This window comes from Cydia splendana, chromosome 5, assembly GCF_910591565.1.
Source record: "Cydia splendana chromosome 5, ilCydSple1.2, whole genome shotgun sequence".
NCBI lineage: Eukaryota > Metazoa > Arthropoda > Insecta > Lepidoptera > Tortricidae > Cydia > Cydia splendana.
In genome coordinates this window covers 13046037-13066163 of record NC_085964.1, presented here as the reverse complement: position 1 = coordinate 13066163, position 20127 = coordinate 13046037, and the positions used below count along the sequence as shown (strand labels likewise).

At 41.5% G+C, this 20127-nt stretch overlaps 2 protein-coding genes across 2 annotated transcripts in view; one reads left to right on the top strand and one right to left on the bottom strand.

Annotated features, from left to right (window-relative positions):
• The window catches only part of LOC134790721 (collagen alpha-1(IV) chain-like), a 35847-nt gene extending 35024 nt beyond the window's left edge, over positions 1–823 (bottom strand). Inside the window, exon 1 of the mRNA XM_063761630.1 lies at positions 648–823. Within this exon, the coding sequence (XP_063617700.1) occupies positions 648–734 (87 nt within the window). The 5' untranslated portion in view covers positions 735–823. The remainder of the gene's footprint in view (positions 1–647) is intronic.
• An 8-nt stretch (positions 824–831) lies between these two features.
• Positions 832–19054, top strand: LOC134790720 (collagen alpha-1(IV) chain). Its single transcript, XM_063761629.1, has 12 exons — positions 832–944; positions 1120–1156; positions 6636–7007; positions 7792–8034; positions 8689–8910; positions 9116–9421; positions 9608–10078; positions 11270–11653; positions 12584–13040; positions 13858–15375; positions 15752–16983; positions 17329–19054. Exons 1-12 carry the CDS (start codon positions 925–927, stop codon positions 17590–17592), a joined length of 5526 nt encoding a protein of 1841 aa, XP_063617699.1. The 5' UTR covers positions 832–924; the 3' UTR covers positions 17593–19054.
• Positions 19055–20127: the final 1073 nt, after the last annotated feature.

The following is a 20127-nucleotide window of genomic DNA, read 5'->3' as shown; positions in this document are numbered from 1 at the left end:
GAAAATCGAAGTAGGTATTTTTTTTTACTGGTCGAAAAGAAAATTATCAGGATCATGAAAGCGGTTCAAGGACGAGGAAACATTCGCTTCAAGTAAAAAGTTGTATGTTGTGTATGGAATCAGTTAGGTCCTTAACGGCGGGATAAAAAGTAGATCCGCAGGTCCCGGCGATATAGGCGAGTAATATCTCTACGATTCCGTTTCAAATAGGAAGTCCTTACTGTACGGTATTTATGGTATGATGCGAATACCCTGGTAGGCCATACATACACATAAATTAAGTTTGTCATAATTTAAATTCATAACAAACTAATAAATATTACATAACAACTATAAATACCATCTGAAAAAATATTCTTGCAACGAAGAAGTTATTAGGTACCTACACAAAAATATATATTTTCCTGATAAATTTGCTTTAGCCTGTTATTCATTTACATAGACGTAATTTTTTTAAACCGGTTGTATTTTTGCGCAGCTTGACGACAAGTTAATGTTATCATCCGCTGAAACTTAACGATAAGTTCACCTCTTATTCGCGCGTTGATGTCTTTTTAGCCGATAGAGGTTATATCGCGAACACCTGAAGCGAGCAAACTCTACCTAGCCACATGAACCCTAACACACGTTAAGAAAAGGGTACTTACTGCGGAGGATGGGGTGCAGGTGATGATGAGGAGCACGCAGGGCGCGAGCAGCAGCAAGAAGGGGCGCGCACGCGCCGGGCCCGACATGGCTGCGCCGCACTACTGGCCCCGGGCGCTGTGGAGAGTCGCGGGCGAGCGCCCCGGCCGCGACGGGGCGGGGCCCCGGGGGCGCAGCCCGCGCGCCGGCCGCGGCCGCCCGAGCCGAGCGCTCCTTAGTATCCCGTCCCGGCACTAACTGCGCGCGCGCACGGGACTCAGGCGCTGCGCGCTCCGGGACATGGCGGTCCACTTGCTATGGTGAGCGTACAAATATAAACTACTTGGAATCGCGAAATTCTAAACATACAATCGCGACACTATTTTTTTTTTTTCAGAATTAAACTATGCAATTTTATTTTTAAAAGTTTTAAATTTCATAGTTTAAATAAGTTAAAACAAATACTGGTAAGTAAATTTTTATTTTATTTTGCAGTTTGGTGGCCGCGTTGCCCCTAATTGGAGTCAACACGGTAAGTTTTTTTTTGTTTCAAATTATAAGTTGTCTTATTAGAATTTGGTGAAAGTGATTAAAATCGCATAAAAAGCAGCGGGAATGCGGCGGGCGCGGGCCTGGAGCCGCGGAGACCGCCGGCCGGCTTTACTCCTCTTTTTGCAATTTCTGCCAAATGCGAACATTTGGTCAAAGTCAAACTTCAAACGGTTCAGAGAAAAAGATTACCATACAATGTGCGTCTTTCAACTTACAAAATAAAATTCAATATTTTTTTATAAAATAGTAAATGCACTTGTAGACTATACAACTTATAAAGAAGATTGAATTTAATTATTAAATAGATCAAACCCGAGACCGACAAACTTTATCAATTCTCGGATGTAATGCGCCGGTATTGCGCAAACCTATATAACACTTCCAGTTTTACAAAGCGCGTGTAAAATACATACTTATAAAAGTTAAGTAACATTTTATTTTTGTTTAGTAGGTATTTTAATACTTAATTATTTTCCAGTCAAACAGTTATGAGGTTATGACCTAAACTTAACATCAATTTTTTAAATATTTTTTTACATCATTTAAAGTACCTATGTGTATCTATGTGTGTATTAAAATAGAATGCGATGAGGACCTCTATTAATTACATTTGGTATTGAATTATGGTCCTCATTTACCTACCTCCCCCCCTGGAGAACCTGCTAATTCATTGTCCAACAAATCTCGGATAGGAAAATACTTCTAAAAATCAAATTGGAAATAGCTAGGTACGAAATTAAAACTGTAATATGCTTGCATATTGTATGAAAACATAATATACAGAGAGGTTTTAAATACCTACTTCAAATTAAATTTAAACCTTGTACAGGTTTCTGATTAAGTATAACCATGCGTTCGTTGTTAACAGAACATTTATCTGATGATAACATCCGTTAAGTTTTTTTTAATGTAATTAGGTATACGATATAAAGTGGAGGTCAAATATATAAATATCTCCAGAAACTGATTACGCATGTGCGGGCTGCGGGCACGGGCTGGCGGCTCGCGCACTGCCCGACTGATAACCGCCACAATTCTCGATGGACATACTTTATATTATACAGGGTGGATTGTTAAGTGTAACTATGTATTTATTCTGTAAATATTACAAATGAATCAAACTTTAAACTGACATTGATCCCTATAAGACAGATTTACCTTGTATAGGGCACAGGACACTATTCCTAGGCTGTCTAACAATAAAATACTTACTCCTAAAAATGTAATAACCTTCTACTATGTAATAAGCTGCATTTTTGATACCTAAATAAATCATTTTTCATTTTCATTGAAAGTAACTTGCAACAAAATTTTCATATAAATATTGGTGACCAAAATTTAAGTGATTAACGTTCAAATCCATTTAGTATGACGTTCGTAGAGTGGCTTTAGTTAAAAAAACCTAGTACCGTAACGTAGCTGAAATACCTTTCTTTTAATTTCGCCGCAAATTTTAAAAACAATTTAAGATAGACAGACAGACACAGAGGACCTACCGCCAACATCGAAAAATCGGACTTGATGATTCCCTCTCTACCGTTCTTGCAAATTCGAGCGATAGAGAGATAAGTAGATATTAGATAACAATTTTAGATTTTTCGTTGTTGGCAATTCTCCCTCAGGTGACTTCACAATGAATTCCTACTTTGTGAGTAAGTATTAGTTTACTGTTAATTAATTAAAAATGCAAAAACATGTTTAAAATGGTTATATTTATATGTTAATTTCTGTAAATTTTCGTGTCACCTGTGAAACATTTTAATGTATGTACTTGTACCTAGTTAAGTATAGGAAACAATTATATTATTCAAATCCGTCTATCTGTCTTCAAATAAACATACAACATATATAAGAAAAAACTTTTTAAAAGGCTGTCATAAATCGGTCTCTTCGAGTTTGAGCTTTATAAAAAGTGCATTTCGGTTCTCCTGAAGAACCCGAATGATATCCGATGAATTTTGATATATATTGATGATATATTGTTTATAAATTTTCAACGTACCACGTAATTAAGCTTTATTATATAAAATGCGATTTTGCTCACTGTTTTTAAGTAGCTAAGTACCATTGAACGAGCTGCTGAAAATACCTAATATTCATAAATACCTCTTAAGTTAATACGAACACTATTATTTTTTAATGAAAGGGGGTACAGTTTTTAGGGTTCTGTAGTCACCTAGAAACCCTTATGGTTTCGCCATGTCTATCTGTCCGAGGCTTTGCTCCGTGATCGTCAGTGCTAGAAAGCTGCAGTTTGGTATGGATACATAAATCATGCATTGCGATTTGCGACAGAACGTTAATTAAAATAAAAAGCGGCCAAGTGCGAGTCGGACTCGCCCATGAAGGGTTCCGTAGCAGCAAGTAACAATAATATTGCGGTTTACGATTTATGACGTATTAAAAAAAACTACTTACTAGATCTCGTTCAAACCAATTTTCGGTGGAAGTTTGCATGGTAATGTACATCATATATTTTTTTTAGTTTTATCATTCTCTTATTTTAGAAGTTACTGGGGGGGGGGCACACACATTTTACCACAAGTGTCTCTCGCGCAAACTATTCAGTTTAGAAAAAAAAAATGATATTAGAAACCTCAATATCATTTTTGAAGACTTATCCATAGATACCACACATGTATGGGTTTGATGAAAAAAAAAAATTGAGTTTCAGTTCTACTTCTAAGTATGGGGAACCCCCAAAATTTATTGTTTTTTTTTTCTATTTTTGTATGAAAATCTTAATGCGGTTTACAGAATACATCTACCTACTTACCAAGTTTCAACAGTATAGTTCTTATAGTTTCGGAAAAAATTACTTAACCGATAACTACATTTTTTGCTGCAATCATTAAATCATCTTTTATCCATTCAGTTCGTCTTTTTTCATTCATCATTTTCGTACAAAGTTGTAAATGCGGGTAATAGTGGCTCTATCTTAGCCGAACATTTTATACGGGTTAAAACTAGTTCCACAGTTGACCAACTGCAAATTGCTGTTTTGTGGTGTATTCAATTATTCAACATTGAGTGAATAATGGATTCGTTTTTCGCTGATTTGTCGGATAATCATTTAACAAATAGTCAGATACTATGATTTTAGTCGTTTTTAATATAAATGTATTTTTGTAAAACAATTGTGGATAACATTTTAATAGTAATACCTAACGAATAAAAAAATAATTTTCAAGTTTGTTTGTTCAAGAAATTATTGGATCTTTATTAATATTTAACCATAACTAGCGACCCGCCCCGGCTTCGCACGGGTTAACAAATTATACACCTAAACCTTCCTCAAGAAGCACGTTATTGATAGGTTAAACCGCATGAAAATCCGTTCTGTCGTTTTTGAGTTTATCACGAACATACAAACACACAAGCAAGACGCGGCAGGGGACTTTGATTTATATAAGGTTAAGGGATATGATTACCATCGAATACTAAACATATTTTTATTGTAGGTACCTAATATTATACAGCCTTTATTTTAATGACTAACCCTCTTATTCATAAAACTTTACGGGCCTGATTTATCCCAATAGTGTCGGATATCGTTGGACAGGTCTTTCAAAACGAATAAGGGTCCCCATAAACCATTTTTGACATAGTTAATATTTTCGGAAATTATCGCTCAGAAAGAAAAAAAATAATGCCCTAACTTTTGAACCATGGGTCCATAGTCTAATAAAACATGGTCTTCCATTCCCAGAGTGACACGGGCCTACGTCACAACAACATGGCCGCTATATATAGCGCTATCGCATTAATCGCATATTATCATATAGCGCTGTCGCATGATGACGTAGGCCCGTGTCAGTTAGGTGACCTAGAAAAGACGGGAATGGAGTACCAGGCGGAGTATATTATTATACCATGCATGGGTCCAAAAAATATGAAAAAAAAAAGTGAAACAAAAGCTTAATAAACACTTACAAAAAACTATAGCGAACATAATCGGTCCAGTCGTTTTTGAGTTTTTGTAAAAAATCTTCTTTTCTTATTAAAAAGACGTAAGTACCTACTTCCTTACGATACTTACTAATAGCCCCAGTTTGGCCTATTTTGACAGAATGGTAACTACGAAACCCTACACTGAGTATGGCCCGACATGCTCTTGGCCGATTATTTTAACGTTTTTAAAGAAGGTGAATCGATTTGGATTTGTTTACCTATTTGGGTAATATTAAGTATTTTAATTCGAGGATTTTTATGACGCCCGACTTTCAATCCGGAGGTCGCGGGTTCAAATCCTGGCTCGTACCAACGAGTTTTTCGGAACTTATGTACAAAATATAATTTGATATTTACCACTAGCTTTTCGGTGAAGGAAAACATCGTCAAACCTGCATACATCTGCGAAGAAATTCAAAGGTGTATGTGAAGTCCCCAATCCGCATTGGGCTAGCGTGGGGACTATAGCCCGAGCCCTCTCGCGTATGAGAGGAGGCCTGTGCCCAGCAGTGGGACGTATATAGGCTGAATTATTATTATTTTTTAATTCGAGCATTTGCATTTGAAAAGCATCATTGTGTGAATCATCAAAAGATAATTATATTGTAAGATAATAATATTTAAATACCTAATTTTAAACTGTTCTGTGAAGTCGTTTCTTCTTTTCTTAAGATTATTAATACAGGTGTTAGGTATAGATATTCTCTACACGAGTCAACCACCTCCTAATATTGCTTATTGCACAATCAGTAATCACTACCAATATGTACTATCTGTACCTATACGGAAACTAGTGTTCGTTTACAAAAGAAAGCACACGCAGCTAAATATCAAGTTGCATATTCAGAATGCAAAACGTATGTACTAGCTAACATGCACCGTGCTATTAGAAACTCACTGGCATACTGGCAAACTTCTATACTTATGCTTATATACTGCAGCACTAGTTAAAATATATGTTTAATCCTGATTTACTTAAAACATTATTTGAAAACGTGGTCAAAAGAAATGAAGACATCTACAGATGTAACAGTTAGGTATATCGATAGGTTTTTTTTTATTCACTAACAATTAATAGGTATACATTGTGTTTGAATGTCATTCTATATAACTATCTTAATTAACATTAATATAACAATAATATTTACAGTACAAAAATATTACACTTTCATAAGACAGAACTAATATGAATATGTCGTAGAAATTTAGGTATTATTAATAGTTATTACATTAATGAGATCATTTAAGTTATCTATCATACGAGAATAGAAATATAAAATAGGTTAGGTTAGGTATAGGAGTATCGTTTTGTCGTCGAATTTCAGTACTTTCGTAAATTTTCTATTCAATCGGGAATACTTACTAATTGATTTACATTGTGAGCTACTTCACGACAGTTAAGAGTTAAAGATATCCCTAGAGCGTTTAATTCTATCCATTTATTTAACTAAACAACTTTAAAAGAAAGAGAATTGTAAATTGACCTGACTACGTGTATTATTTTTCAGCAAGATGATTCGTGGTTCGCTCAGAGAAACGAAATAAATTCTAACCCAGGATACTATCCCACGGGAAGTTATCCAACCAGGAACACATACCCTCAGTATCCTGACGCATCCAGAGACACATACCCCCAGTACCCAGATGCGTCTAGGAACTCATACCCTCAATACCCGGATGCATCTAGGAACTCGTATTCGGACCCGAGGTACAACTACGGGGCGTCGCCGTCTCAGCAGCCAGAGCCGCAGCCGCCGGCCGCGCGCGAGCCCTATGGCGCCCACTACGACCCTATCACCAAGCAACGCGTTACGCCGCACCCGAACTGCACGACGCGCGCCTCTTGTCAACCATTGTGTCTTGCGCAGAAGGGCGCTAAGGTATGAATTTACTTGCAACTATTACTCAATACCCAAATTAATTTAATCGGGTCAGACGGTACTATTAGACTAGTGGCCGTAATGACAAATATTTTAGATGCAGCAAGTATATAATAGCGGCATTTTTTATGTGTAACCCATACCAAACTCTAACTGTACCTATAGAAGGTTATGACTTTATGATCGGTATTTTCACCCTTTAAGTTTAGTGCATGTCTTGGTTTTTATAGTAGATTGTACAACAAGGGCATAAAGTGACCCATTTTTACCCGAGGCAATTTTTTGGTCTCAGCGCAGCGAAAACCAAAATGTAGACAAGGGTAAAAATGGACATTTATGCCCTTGTTGTACACTCTGCTTTTCACTTCGATTGCGAGGAAAATATACAAAAATCAAATATTTTAGGTTATTTTAACGTATTTATTCAAGACTAAAGAAAATTGTTCTTGGGCCGAATGGGCCGGTCGGAGGTGCGGGGCACGCCGATCGGGAGAGCGCCGGTCGGGGGCGCGCCGGCAGGGCTGGCAGTTTGTATGGCAGAATTTGGACTTTATTGCTAAGTCAATAAGGGTCGTAATAGATGATTTTACTTTATGCTCTAGAGCATAAAATGCGATTTTATGTCGTCTACGCACGACATAAAGGTGCACTTTTTGAGCATGAGAAGTGAAAAATATGTTATATCATATCTAATAGCAATTACTACCTACCTACCTAAGTTATTTCTTACTGATTGATGAGATTTAAATGTTTATGTCTTTATAATTATGATTTATTTTTCCAGGGAAAACAAGGTTCTTTCGGGCCGCCTGGACCTACAGGATTACCTGGGCACGAGGGACCTGAAGGACCATCGGGTCCAAAAGGTCAAAAAGGAGAAATTGGTTCAGTAGGTCCTCGAGGGCCGAAAGGTGACAGAGGAAAACCTGGTCAGCAGGGATTCCAAGGTTTTGCGGGACGTCCTGGACTACAAGGTGACCCGGGCAGGCCCGGCGACCGGGGCAGAGATGGTTGCAATGGTACAGACGTAAGTAATACCTATTCTGTGATTAAACTCATTATTTGTTCTAAGTACTTTAATTGACGACCGGTCTGGCCTAGTGGGCAGTGACCCTGCCTATGAAGCCGATGGTCCCGGGTTCGAATCCTGGTGAGGGCGTTTATTTGTATGATGATACAGATATTTGTTCCTGAGTCATGGTTGTTTTCTATGTATTTAAGTATTTATATATTATATATATATCGTTGTCTGAGTACCCACAACACAAGCCTTCTTGAGCTTACCGTGGGGCTTAGTCAATTTGTGTAAAAATGTCCTAAAATATTTATTTATTTATTTATTTGACAATTTCTGTACAACGGCTTGGCTCTTGGTTGCATCCTGAAGGATCCCAGGGACCTCTTTGGCGATCTAATCTAATAGAGCGAATGATATTTCGTATCCAAGTTCTAAGAAATTCATGGGACGAGCTGGAGTAGGACCGTAACATAAGCATTTTTGATGTACATATGTAGTTATATATTTATTTTTGTTAGCTAAATATAAGATTTTTTTTTACAAATAAAATAATATTAAACAATTTAAAAAAGTTTCTGCTCGATAGCACAACGAAACATATTCCTTTTAGTATAAGTTTTAATACAAGCGGCTTCTGCGTTTTAATCATCAAGATTTGTTTAGGGTGATGCGGGTCCTCAAGGCGAGAGGGGGTATCCAGGACCTCGCGGTTTTCCGGGTACTCCGGGATTCAAAGGGGACAAGGGAGAATCCGCAGCCGTCGGAAGATATCCAAAGGGTGACAAGGGAGAGCCTGGGTCTGCCGGAGATCAGGGTCCCGTCGGTCCCATCGGACCCACAGGGGAGCCCGGCCCGCAAGGAGTACGAGGTCGCTCAGGATACTCGGTAACTAATAAAATAACTATAATATACATTCAGTCCTTTGTGCAAGATTCCTAAAGTATTTATGACGGCTTTACTATTATAAGTGGGTAGATGCTGCCTGTAATGCTTTAAATCTACTGGTATTGCTGCCACACTTATAATTATTTATGTTACCGAGTTTGTGTTAAATAACGTTTATCCACTATATCAATATTTAAAATTGCAGGGATCACCAGGTCAACCAGGTGAAAAAGGTGCTAAGGGTCCAAAAGGTTTATCGATAAAAGGTGACAAAGGTGACAGAGGAGACCAAGGCAAGAAGGGTCAAGCTTGTTCGGAAAAACCTTTACATGTGGAAGTAGAAAAAGGAGCCATCCTGGGAACTCAAGGTGACAAAGGAGATAAAGGTACAAAGGGCGAACCAGGGATGCAGGGTGAAAAGGGATACACGGGAGAAACTGGCGAACAAGGATTACCCGGTCTGGTAGGACCAAAAGGAGAGAAGGGTATTCGTGGAAACACTGGTGAGCGAGTAAGTACAATGATAATGGATATTTATTGTAAGAAAACGCTCCCTTCTAATTCTATTTTAATATTTTTGCAATGTAGGTACTTATTAATTTCACTGGACATTAAAAACATTTTCCCTTTATTAATTTCAAATATTAAATGAACTTTTACTTACTAAAGTTCCTACAAGTATTTGTCACAATTACAGGGTCGAGTCGGTCAGTTTGGTGCAAGTGGACAGAGAGGACAAAAGGGTGACAGAGGTAACGAAGGCCTGAGAGGTCGTGATGGCAGACCCGGATCAAAGGGAGAGCCGGGCAAAGACGGAGTCCCAGGCTTGAGAGGTCTTACCGGTGTGCCCGGGCCACCCGGTGGCAGCACAGGGTCAGTTGTTGGCCCGCCCGGTCCGATCGGACCTCGAGGTAATCCTGGCGGACCGGGTGCAAGAGGCACGGACGGAAATCCCGGAGAACCGGGTCGGCCCGGCCCGATGGGCCCACCAGGAGGACAGGGAGTCCCCGGCACACCAGGGCGAGAAGGGCCACCTGGAATGAAAGGCGACAAAGGAGATACTGGACCCGAAGGGAAACCTGGACCTGCTGGACTTCAGGGGTACAATGGACAGGACGGATACCCAGGCGAGAGAGGACAAAAGGGCGATAGTGGCATTTCGATTCCGGTAAGTTTACAGTGATATTATAAGTATTTCTTGGTTCACCGAGAAGTTATTATTTTCCTATATACCTACTAATACATAACATTCAGATTTTTGGAAATGGCTGTTAGAAATAATAATAAATAAAATTAAAAGTACTAGCTTATAATGGAGATATTATCTCTCCTGTGTCCTACCTACTGCTTGGTAAATGCCTTTCCTCTTGATCTCCACGAATACCGATATTATTTTATTACCTACCGGCCAGTTGTTGAAATAGGCTACCTACATTTATATTGTATATAACGTAGTTATATACATTTACCTGGAACTCGAACTCTATTACTTGCTATTATAACTCTGTACAACATTTAAAAAAGTCAGCAAGGAACATGGAATGAGAACGGGAACTGATTAAATACAGTTCTTATTATAAATGTAAAATAAAAATATATACAAGTAGGGGAGAGCTGCTGCTGATGTTAATAAATGATAAGGTTTATGATAAATATATGTATGTGCATAATTTTATTCGCGAATTTTTGTTCTGAAGCTGAGATAATAACTAGTGTGGCACAAGGCAAGGGTCTTTTTAGGGTTCCGTACCCAAAGGGTAAAACGGGACCCTATTACTAAGACTTCGCTGTCCGTCCGTCCGTCCGTCCGTCCGTCCGTCCGTCCGTCCGTCCGTCCGTCCGTCCGTCTGTCACCAGGCTGTATCTCACGAACCGTGATAGCTAGACAGTTGAAATTTTCACAGATGATGTATTTCTGTTGCCGCTATAACAACAAATACTAAAAACAGAATAAAATAAAGATTTAAATGGGGCTCCCATACAACAAACGTGATTTTTGACCAAAGTTAAGCAACGTCGGGAGTGGTCAGTACTTGGATGGGTGACCGTTTTTTTTTTGCTTTTTTTTTTCGTTTTTTTTTTGCATTATGGTACGGAACCCTTCGTGCGCGAGTCCGACTCGCACTTGCCCGGTTTTTTTAATTTATTTTAATGATAGCAAAGTTACTGCAAACAATCAACTGTGATCAACGATCCACTGTACCCCACTTGAGGACTCTACAGTGGATCGTGGGTCACAGTTGTACCCCACTCTCCCCTTCCTTCCAGTATAATAAATAACATCATACTATGAGATTAGACCTAAGTATGCAAAAGTTACTTTTATTCTAAAAGTGACTGTAACTATCCTCTGTTTTAGGGTGATCGAGGACAAAGTGGAGAACCAGGATTACCTGGAGTGAAAGGTCAAAAAGGAGACCGAGGTTACCAAGGGTTGAGAGGCTCTCCTGGTAATTCAACGTTAGGAACCCCGGGTATGCCTGGGGATGTCGGACCACGCGGAAGAAAAGGAGACAAAGGAAACCCAGGTCAACCAGGATATCCGGGTGAGCCGGGAACTAAGGGAGACAGAGGCGGTGTCTGCAACGACTGTAGACCAGGAACGCCCGGACAGAAAGGTGACCGAGGATTCGATGGCTTGCCCGGGACGCCGGGAGAGCGAGGCCCGCAGGGGCCCCCTGGCGTGCCCGGCCAACGCGGTCCCGACGGCCTTCATGGATTACCGGGAACACCAGGAGAACCGGTAAGTTCTTATGTGATATATACACTTTTGATTGCTTTGCTTCTAGTTAGCACTACCCTCGTCACCGTAGCACTACCCTGCATACCAATATACAGGGTGGCCAAATAACAGGTATACACTTTACTTTTTGTAATTTTATTCTATGAAATATAAAAATTATTAAGTATTTCTTCTTAAATATAGTATTTAGGGCCGGCAATTAAATATGGAAAATAATGTCAGACAAATGTCTACCTCTATTAGCTGCTACATCCAGGGTTCACGTCTGCCATGCTACTAGAGTCTAGCAGCATGGCAGATGTGGACCCTTTTCATCGCGTTTTTCATCACATTTTCACAAATTTCCTGCGTTATCTCAGTGACTGTGTCTCGAATATTTTGTTTTAATTGCTGAAGGTTCATTGGCCTGTTAGCATAGACACGTCCCTTTAGATAGCCCCACAGAAAAAAGTCAGGAGCTGTAAAATCAGGCGATCTTGGGGGCCAATCAATGTCACCGTTTCTCGAAATTAATCGACCGGGAAACGTTCTTTTTAATGTGTCTATTGTGGCTCGTGCCGCGTGACACGTGGCACCGTCTTGTAAACGCTAACTAACAAATTTGCCGTATCTACGTCACAAAGTAATTTTCGTGCAACAACTGTCATATTTGCCGCCAAAACAAAATGGTGGCATAAAAAGGTTGTATACCTCCAAGTTGGCCATCCTGTATATATACGAAAGGGTGCTAAGCTAATAGTTTTGCTGACTGTTCATGATCCATTTTATCTAACTACCGCAAATGAAAGGACAATGTGTTTTGATTCGTTTAATAATAATATTAAGTCAATTAAGTTTGTCTGACTATGTTTTAGCTCGTTATGTCGGTAGTCTAATCGCCTAGATAAATTTTAACACGTCTACATATTATAATATGAATATTTGGTACAGGGTAAACAAGGTGACGATGGTCCAATGGGCCCTCCTGGAAGCCCTGGTCTGCCTGCAATGATACCGTCAAATCTAGTAAAGGGACCACCTGGAGAAAAGGGTGAAAGAGGTCTTCCGGGTCTCAGAGGGCCAAAAGGAGACAAAGGACTTGCTGGCCCTCCCGGCAGTAAAGGCACAATAGGCATGCCAGGGTACAAGGGTGACCAAGGTTTGTCCGGCGCCCCTGGAATCGATGGAACCCCAGGAAGACACGGTCGACCAGGTACCCCTGGTGCAAAGGGCCTTTCAATAAAGGGCGAGAAAGGTACCCCTGGAGAGCCTGGGTTGTCAGGAGATAAAGGGTTCCCGGGTAGAGTGGGTTTGAAGGGCGAACCTGGCCAGTGTCCTGCGAATTTAAGGGAACTTACAAAAGGTGACAGAGGGGCGCCTGGCGCACAAGGACCGCCGGGACCAGCTGGTGAGTACTTAACTGGCTGTTTATATATTATTACTAGCGACCCGCCCCGGCTTCGCATGGGTTAACAAATTATACACCTAAACCTTCCTCAAGAATCACTCTATTGATAGGTGAAAACCGCATGAAAATCCGTTAAGTAGTTTTTGAGTTTATCGCGAACATACAAACACACAAACAGACAGACGCGGAGGCGGGGGACTTCGTGTTATAAGGTGTAGTGATCTATATATTTGTTTTTGGAATAAATCGCAAAGAACAGTTAAGAGGGGGGAGGGAAGGTGAAATATTAAACATACTATAGAAGTGTTTACTATTTGCCGACATGTTTTATTTGGGTGTGATCACAGGCCGGTGATGGTTATGTAATGAGCCTCAAAACCTTTTGAATAACAAAACTTCTTGAGACACAAACATATTAAATATTTTAAATAGAACGGGTCACTCTCGTATTTTAAGTCCAAAATTGTTCAACATGTTTCGCTCCATAATGAGGAGCTTGATCGGGAGCACACGTTGGCGGACCGACGAGGCAGATTCAAGAGTTCTTCGACTTAAAATACGTGAGCGACCCGTTTTAAATTTAATAATCTAAAACCTCTTTTGTATGTGCGTGCGATCACAACGACTGGCCGTTATACTTTAAACGTGTTATAAGTAGTTTAAGTATAAAGGCCAGTACACACTGGATCATATGCGCTGTAGCCCTACTGCATGTGAAGCCGGGCTTTAATATTTCTTATCAATTATATGTAAAATTGTTTGTTACCTAGAAGTTATTTTCCTACCGCTGATATCTGTGACTAACATCTGTTTACAGGCATACCTGGAGAAAAGGGAGACCAAGGCTTCACAGGTCTAAAAGGAGATAAGGGTGAACTGGGTGCTCAAGGAAAAGAGGGACCAGTTGGCCCACGTGGTCTTCCAGGAGCTCGAGGCGAAAAAGGAGGCATGGGAATTATGGGCTCCCCAGGATCGCCCGGGGAAAAGGGCTTGAGAGGTTTCCCTGGTCTTCCAGGTACGAGAGGCCCTAAAGGAGACACTGGCCTGTCTATGCCTGGCCCGCCTGGACCTTCGGGTAATGACGGACTAAAAGGTGACAGAGGTTTGAGAGGTGAACCTGGAAAGAATGGAAACGATGGACCACCCGGTTGGAATGGGCTTCCAGGCGAAAAGGGAGATAGTGGTCGACCAGGAATTGCTGGGCCGCCTGGCCTACAAGGTCTTAAAGGAGAACCTGGACCTGCAGGTCCCCCTGGAATGAGTGGTATTCCGGGAACCCCTGGACCTGTCGGCGACAAAGGGCAAGCTGGCTACCCTGGAATGCCCGGACAACCCGGAGTCATTGGCCTTCCTGGAAAGACAGGTGAACCGGGAATTCAGGGACCTGATGGGCCTCGAGGGTTCCCTGGAAGACGAGGACCAGCTGGACTTCCTGGTACTCCCGGTCAAGATGGTGAACCAGGACTGAAGGGAGATAGGGGACCTCCTGGTTTCACTGGTGAACCAGGCTCGCCTGGCATGGACGGCATCCCTGGTCTAGTGGGTGCTCCTGGTGAAAAAGGTGATCAAGGCTTTGAAGGGCCACCGGGACCGACTGGCCCAATGGGACCAAAAGGTGACAAAGGAGATAGAGGTTTCACGGGAGCCCAAGGCCCTAGAGGAGAACCCGCCTTACCTTCAGAAAAAGGACAGAAAGGAGAGCAAGGTTTAACTGGACTACGCGGTTTTGCTGGAACTCCAGGTAGAAATGGAACAAAAGGAGACAAGGGTAATGCAGGGTTCCCTGGATTTGGCAGACCTGGGCCCGCTGGAGAAAAAGGTGACGAAGGCACGCCAGGTCCACGAGGGTTTACTGGAGAACAAGGGTTATCGGGCGATCGTGGATTTACTGGTGCCAGAGGCGAAAAGGGTGACATTGGTTTACCTGGTAACGATGGGTGGCCGGGAATAGACGGAAAGGATGGGTTACCGGGAAAGCCTGGCGACAGAGGTCTAACGGGTGCACCTGGTGGACCAGGCGAGAGAGGAGATACTGGAGAACCTGGAATGGACGGCATTAATGGAATAAATGGAAAAGATGGCCCTATCGGCCCTCCAGGAGTTCCAGGACCTGTAGGATATCCTGGCCTTAAAGGCGAAAGAGGTTTGCCTGGTGTCGCGATAGACGTGAAAGGGGAAAAAGGAAACCAAGGTTTGCCTGGTGCTCCAGGCTACCCCGGGCAAAAGGGTGAGAGAGGTTTCACCGGAGAAGCTGGTATTGCCGGCGACAAAGGGGAGATTGGTTACCAAGGAGAGAAGGGTTCAACTGGACAGTATGGATTCCCAGGAGATAAGGGTAAGTTGCTACCTTACTATTTTTTTACAATTCTTGTTTGTCTTCGCTATTAATGGTAATGGTTTAATCGATTGGCCTAGCAGATATGTAAAATTTATCTTTGCTTTTAGGTCCAATATAGGCACCCATGAAGGGTAAAACTTATTTACCTCGGTTCCAGGAAAGGTCGTTTTCGTATATGAGTCTTAGAATATTTTATTTTGATACCCGGGTGTTAAGGACTATGTTTTATGAATTAACTCTAGTTTCTTTATACCCGTAAACAAATACGCATTATTTTTACAAAAAAAATATCTCGCTCGAATATACATACCTATTTATTATTGTGTCAGTATAATTGAACCGTTTAAATTCATAAACAACATTTAATTGACAGGTGACACTGGACCTGCTGGACCTGCTGGCTTGCCTGGATTGACAATTAAAGGAGAAAAGGGTCTTCACGGTATTCCTGGTAAACACGGACGTCCTGGGCCACAGGGCGCCCCCGGAGAGAAGGGTGACCGAGGCTTAACAGGTCTTCCGGGATCTTCAGGTTTCCCCGGGACTCCGGGCAGACCGGGAGATCGCGGCGAGAAAGGTGACCACGGCATGGAAGGCGTTGCCGGCCCGCCCGGCTTCGACGGACCACCAGGTCAACCTGGCCCTCGCGGTTTTACTGGCATCAAAGGTGAAAGGGGTGAAAAGGGCGAGACCGTAATAGGATATCCAGGTGAAAAAGGAAACCAAGGCCCCCCAGGTGAGCCAGGAATGCCAGGATTACCCGGGGAGAAGGGTGACAGCGGAATCGACGGGCGTGATGGACCGCCAGGAGAGCCAGGTGTACCAGGTGAAAAGGGCGATCGAGGATTCAACGGTTTCCCTGGGCAGCCGGGTATGCAGGGCATTAAGGGTGACAAAGGAGAGTCAGGACAGGTCATACTCGGACCTAAAGGAGATCGGGGACCATCTGGTTTCCCTGGATTAAACGGCCAACCTGGTGAAAACGGTATGCCCGGCCCGCCTGGCATGGACGGTATCAACGGAGAAAAGGGCGACCGAGGCATGACGGGACCGCAGGGCCCGTCCGGTCCACCTGGCGAAACTGGAGCTCCGGGATACCAAGGTGACCGTGGCGAAATCGGTTTAGCGGGACAACCTGGCCCACCTGGAATTCCTGGACAACCATGTACCAATACAGACTTTATGACCGGAATACTTGTGGTGAAGCACAGTCAAAGTGATATTATTCCTCAATGTGAACCTGGCCATATCAAATTATGGGAAGGCTATTCGCTATTATACATAGATGGTAATGAAAAGTCCCATAATCAAGATTTAGGTTACGCTGGATCTTGCGTAAGAAAATTCAGTACAATGCCATTCATGTTCTGTGATGTGACTGGAACGTGCAACTACGCCAGTAGAAACGACCGCAGTTACTGGCTGGCGACTGGAAGGCCGACGTTGATGATGCCCGTCGAGGGAGATGCCATTCAGGAGTACATTTCAAGATGCGTTGTATGCGAAGCACCGACAAATGTAATTGCTGTACACAGCCAAAGTGACATCGAACCTCCCTGTCCAGGAGGCTGGAGCTTGTTATGGGCGGGATACAGTTTTGTTATGGTAAGTAGATAATGTATTCCAAACATTTAAAATAAATCGAATCAAACCGATAATCATTACAAGAGGTAAAAATCAGATATCCCTGACATATCCCGTAGACTTCGCCGGTTAGTGTGCTCAATTTTTATGCTGCTGTAAAGCCTGCCTGTGATCTTGGGGCTTTAACAGATAGGGTACTGACTAAAAATTTTACAAAAAAATCTAATTAAATTCAGCCAAAGTTTTGGGATCGTGAGCCTCGGTCACAATAAATACACACCCTTTCTAGAATATACACACCATATGGCCATATAAATATGACTCGGTGTTCTGTACACTATATTGATTGGATCACTTTTTCAACAGCACACTGGCGCCGGCGCGCAGGGCGGCGGTCAGGCGCTGGCGAGTCCTGGCTCGTGCCTGCAGGACTTCCGCGCCACGCCGCTCATCGAGTGCAACGGCGAGGCCGGCACGTGCCACCACTTCGCCAACCTGCTCAGCTTCTGGCTCACGATCATCGACGAGAGCGCGGCCTTCGGCGCGCCGCCGCGGCGAGCCACGCACAAAGGAGACTTCAACTCGCGTTCTCAAGTGTCTCGATGCGCAGTGTGCATCAAAAACTCATAATTCTATACATATGTTTTCACTCGTGGACAGTATACTTAAGGCGACCCTATGTGTATGCAGCTTAAAACATAATACCAAAAAACTACACGGGGCAAACTAGGTACTTTAATCAGTTCAATATTTCTGTGGTGTAATTTTAACTAGAACCGGTCATTGGCATCATATACTTCTTAATGCGGATTACGTTTTAAACACGTTGCCTGTGACAAAATCCCGCAGGTAGGTATCTAATCTTGTGGAGAGAACACTTTAATATATATTAAATAATTTATAAATATGATGAATGAGTACCTACATACCATTGCATTTTATTAAAACGATGTTTAGTTACTTAGATGGCTTGCCTGTTATGAATAAAATAGCTTCTTTGGCTTTCTAAGGTATCTCGTTTATAAATATGCTTATTCGGGCCTAATTTAAGTAACCAGTGTGAGCCCTGAGGGTCTACCGCGAACCACTTTCGACATGTTGCCGTGACGAAACTATAAATGGCTCGGCAAGGCGTTGATGACCAAAACAGCTATCCCAAGCGTAGGCATGTACGAGTATAAATAATTCTCAGCACCATTAGGCAACTCAGATGGTATTAATTTTATCACGAAACGAAGATCACCCAAAAACTTGGAGTTTAGACTAGTCTATTTGGTTAATACGAACTGGTTTGTAGGCGTAATTTATTTTTAAAATTTCATGTCAGATATGTTGGCCTACTGAGGCATATCGAAAACCTCACCCCTCGAAACCCTAAACTGTAATAATTACTTGAGATATATGTTTCAATAGGTACCCATTTTATTTTTCCGCAAGCTTCAATTGAGATCTCAATTGTGAGTTTCCATGTTATGTTATAAGTTAACAGTGTTCCTGTTTTGAATAGGGTAAATAAAGCCAAAAACACCAAAGTTTGTTTAATAGTTAGGATGAATGATATCGTAAGTAGAATTAATGTAAATGTCTTTATAGATTATTTTTATTTATATGGAGTTAATTCAACTTGATCCTGATATTTGGGTTTCTCCTTTAATTTGGAAAAAGAAAGTGTTTCGATTTCCGAATGCGATCAGTCCAAAGGGCATAGTAACAGTTACTAAACTTCTTAACCCAGTTTGAACGATATAGGTCAAGTTGTAAGGAAATATCTATAAGAAGATAGTTGTAACCACATTACTTATGATAGATAATACGCTTGTGATAATTTAAATGTGCCTTAATCTGTATATAATACACAACCAATACCGCTTCACTTTCAAATTCACTGTTATGTAATGTTAAACTACTTGAACACAATGTATAGGTATACTCTTATATATCTTGTATCTAATATAATGGTAATTAGGTATTTCATATTCTTGAGAAATATGTGTAGTGAAGATAAATGTTGATACAAGCACTGCCATTGTAGATAATGTTTTATTTTATAATTTATACGTGCTTAAGCCTAAATACATAATAAATAACAAAATTGTATTATTTTGTATTAAGTACTCATATTCTCTACCCAACCCATCCAGTCATCTAGCCAAAAAGCTGGCAGAGTTACCTCTTCAAAAAAAAATTCAAAAAAATTCAAAAATTCTTTATTACATAAGACACACTTTGTTTATAATGTAAAGTGATGGAGCCACCCGGTAAGCAAAAATGCCTGTGTTGGGTGGCGCCGCTCTTCCTTTAGACATAACTATCATATAACATATGCTAAGCTAATTAACTCTAATTTACTGGCTCAAATTCTAGTTTATAGTTACTATTTACCTCTTTGGATAGCATTTGATCTCTTGGAATGGCTTATTCCCTGGCCGACGTAGCTGTTAGTCGTCTAGTCTAGAACCACTTTGAAAAACCCTTTATGAGCCCTTTCCCCACTGTCCTTGGGTTACCAAATGACAAAACGTAGGTCGCCTGTAGGCGGGACGGCGCAAGCGTGTCGACACAGGTGAATTTCATACAAGCGACCTCCCACAGCTTCCACAGCATGAGTATCATTCATGGTTCTTGTAACCAGTCCAATTAGGGACAAAGACGGTACCGATCAAGCCTGTTTCCCGCTTTTGGCTCTGCTACTGCTAGCTAGCCCATGGGCGGCGGCGGACGGTGCTAATCCAGGGTCTCATTCTACTTAAAGGAAATCGGAAACGACTGTCGAGGTGTATGTTGAGGATGAATGAGAGGGTTGTCTTGAAAGTGAGTTCTAGGGGCCCATTATACATACTATTTTTTACTAAGGGCGCTGGGGATGTTTCCAGACGGGGTGAACAGACAACACCTTATGAGGATGCTATGTGAGCTAGGACAAGCTGGTGTATTCAAGTACTAGAACTACGAGATAATATTAATATTCATATAAGCCACGCTAGCAATTGTGTGCACCCTGTGCAATTACAAATTATTATACTTCCAACTTGTCAGTAGAAAAAAGCGCGAAATTAAAATGTTCTATGGGAGTTCAACCCTGGCCTCCATGCCTACATTTTTTTTAATTTACCGCCTTTTTCTACCGACAATCTCGTGGTGCCAGAGTATATTCAGACTTGGTCT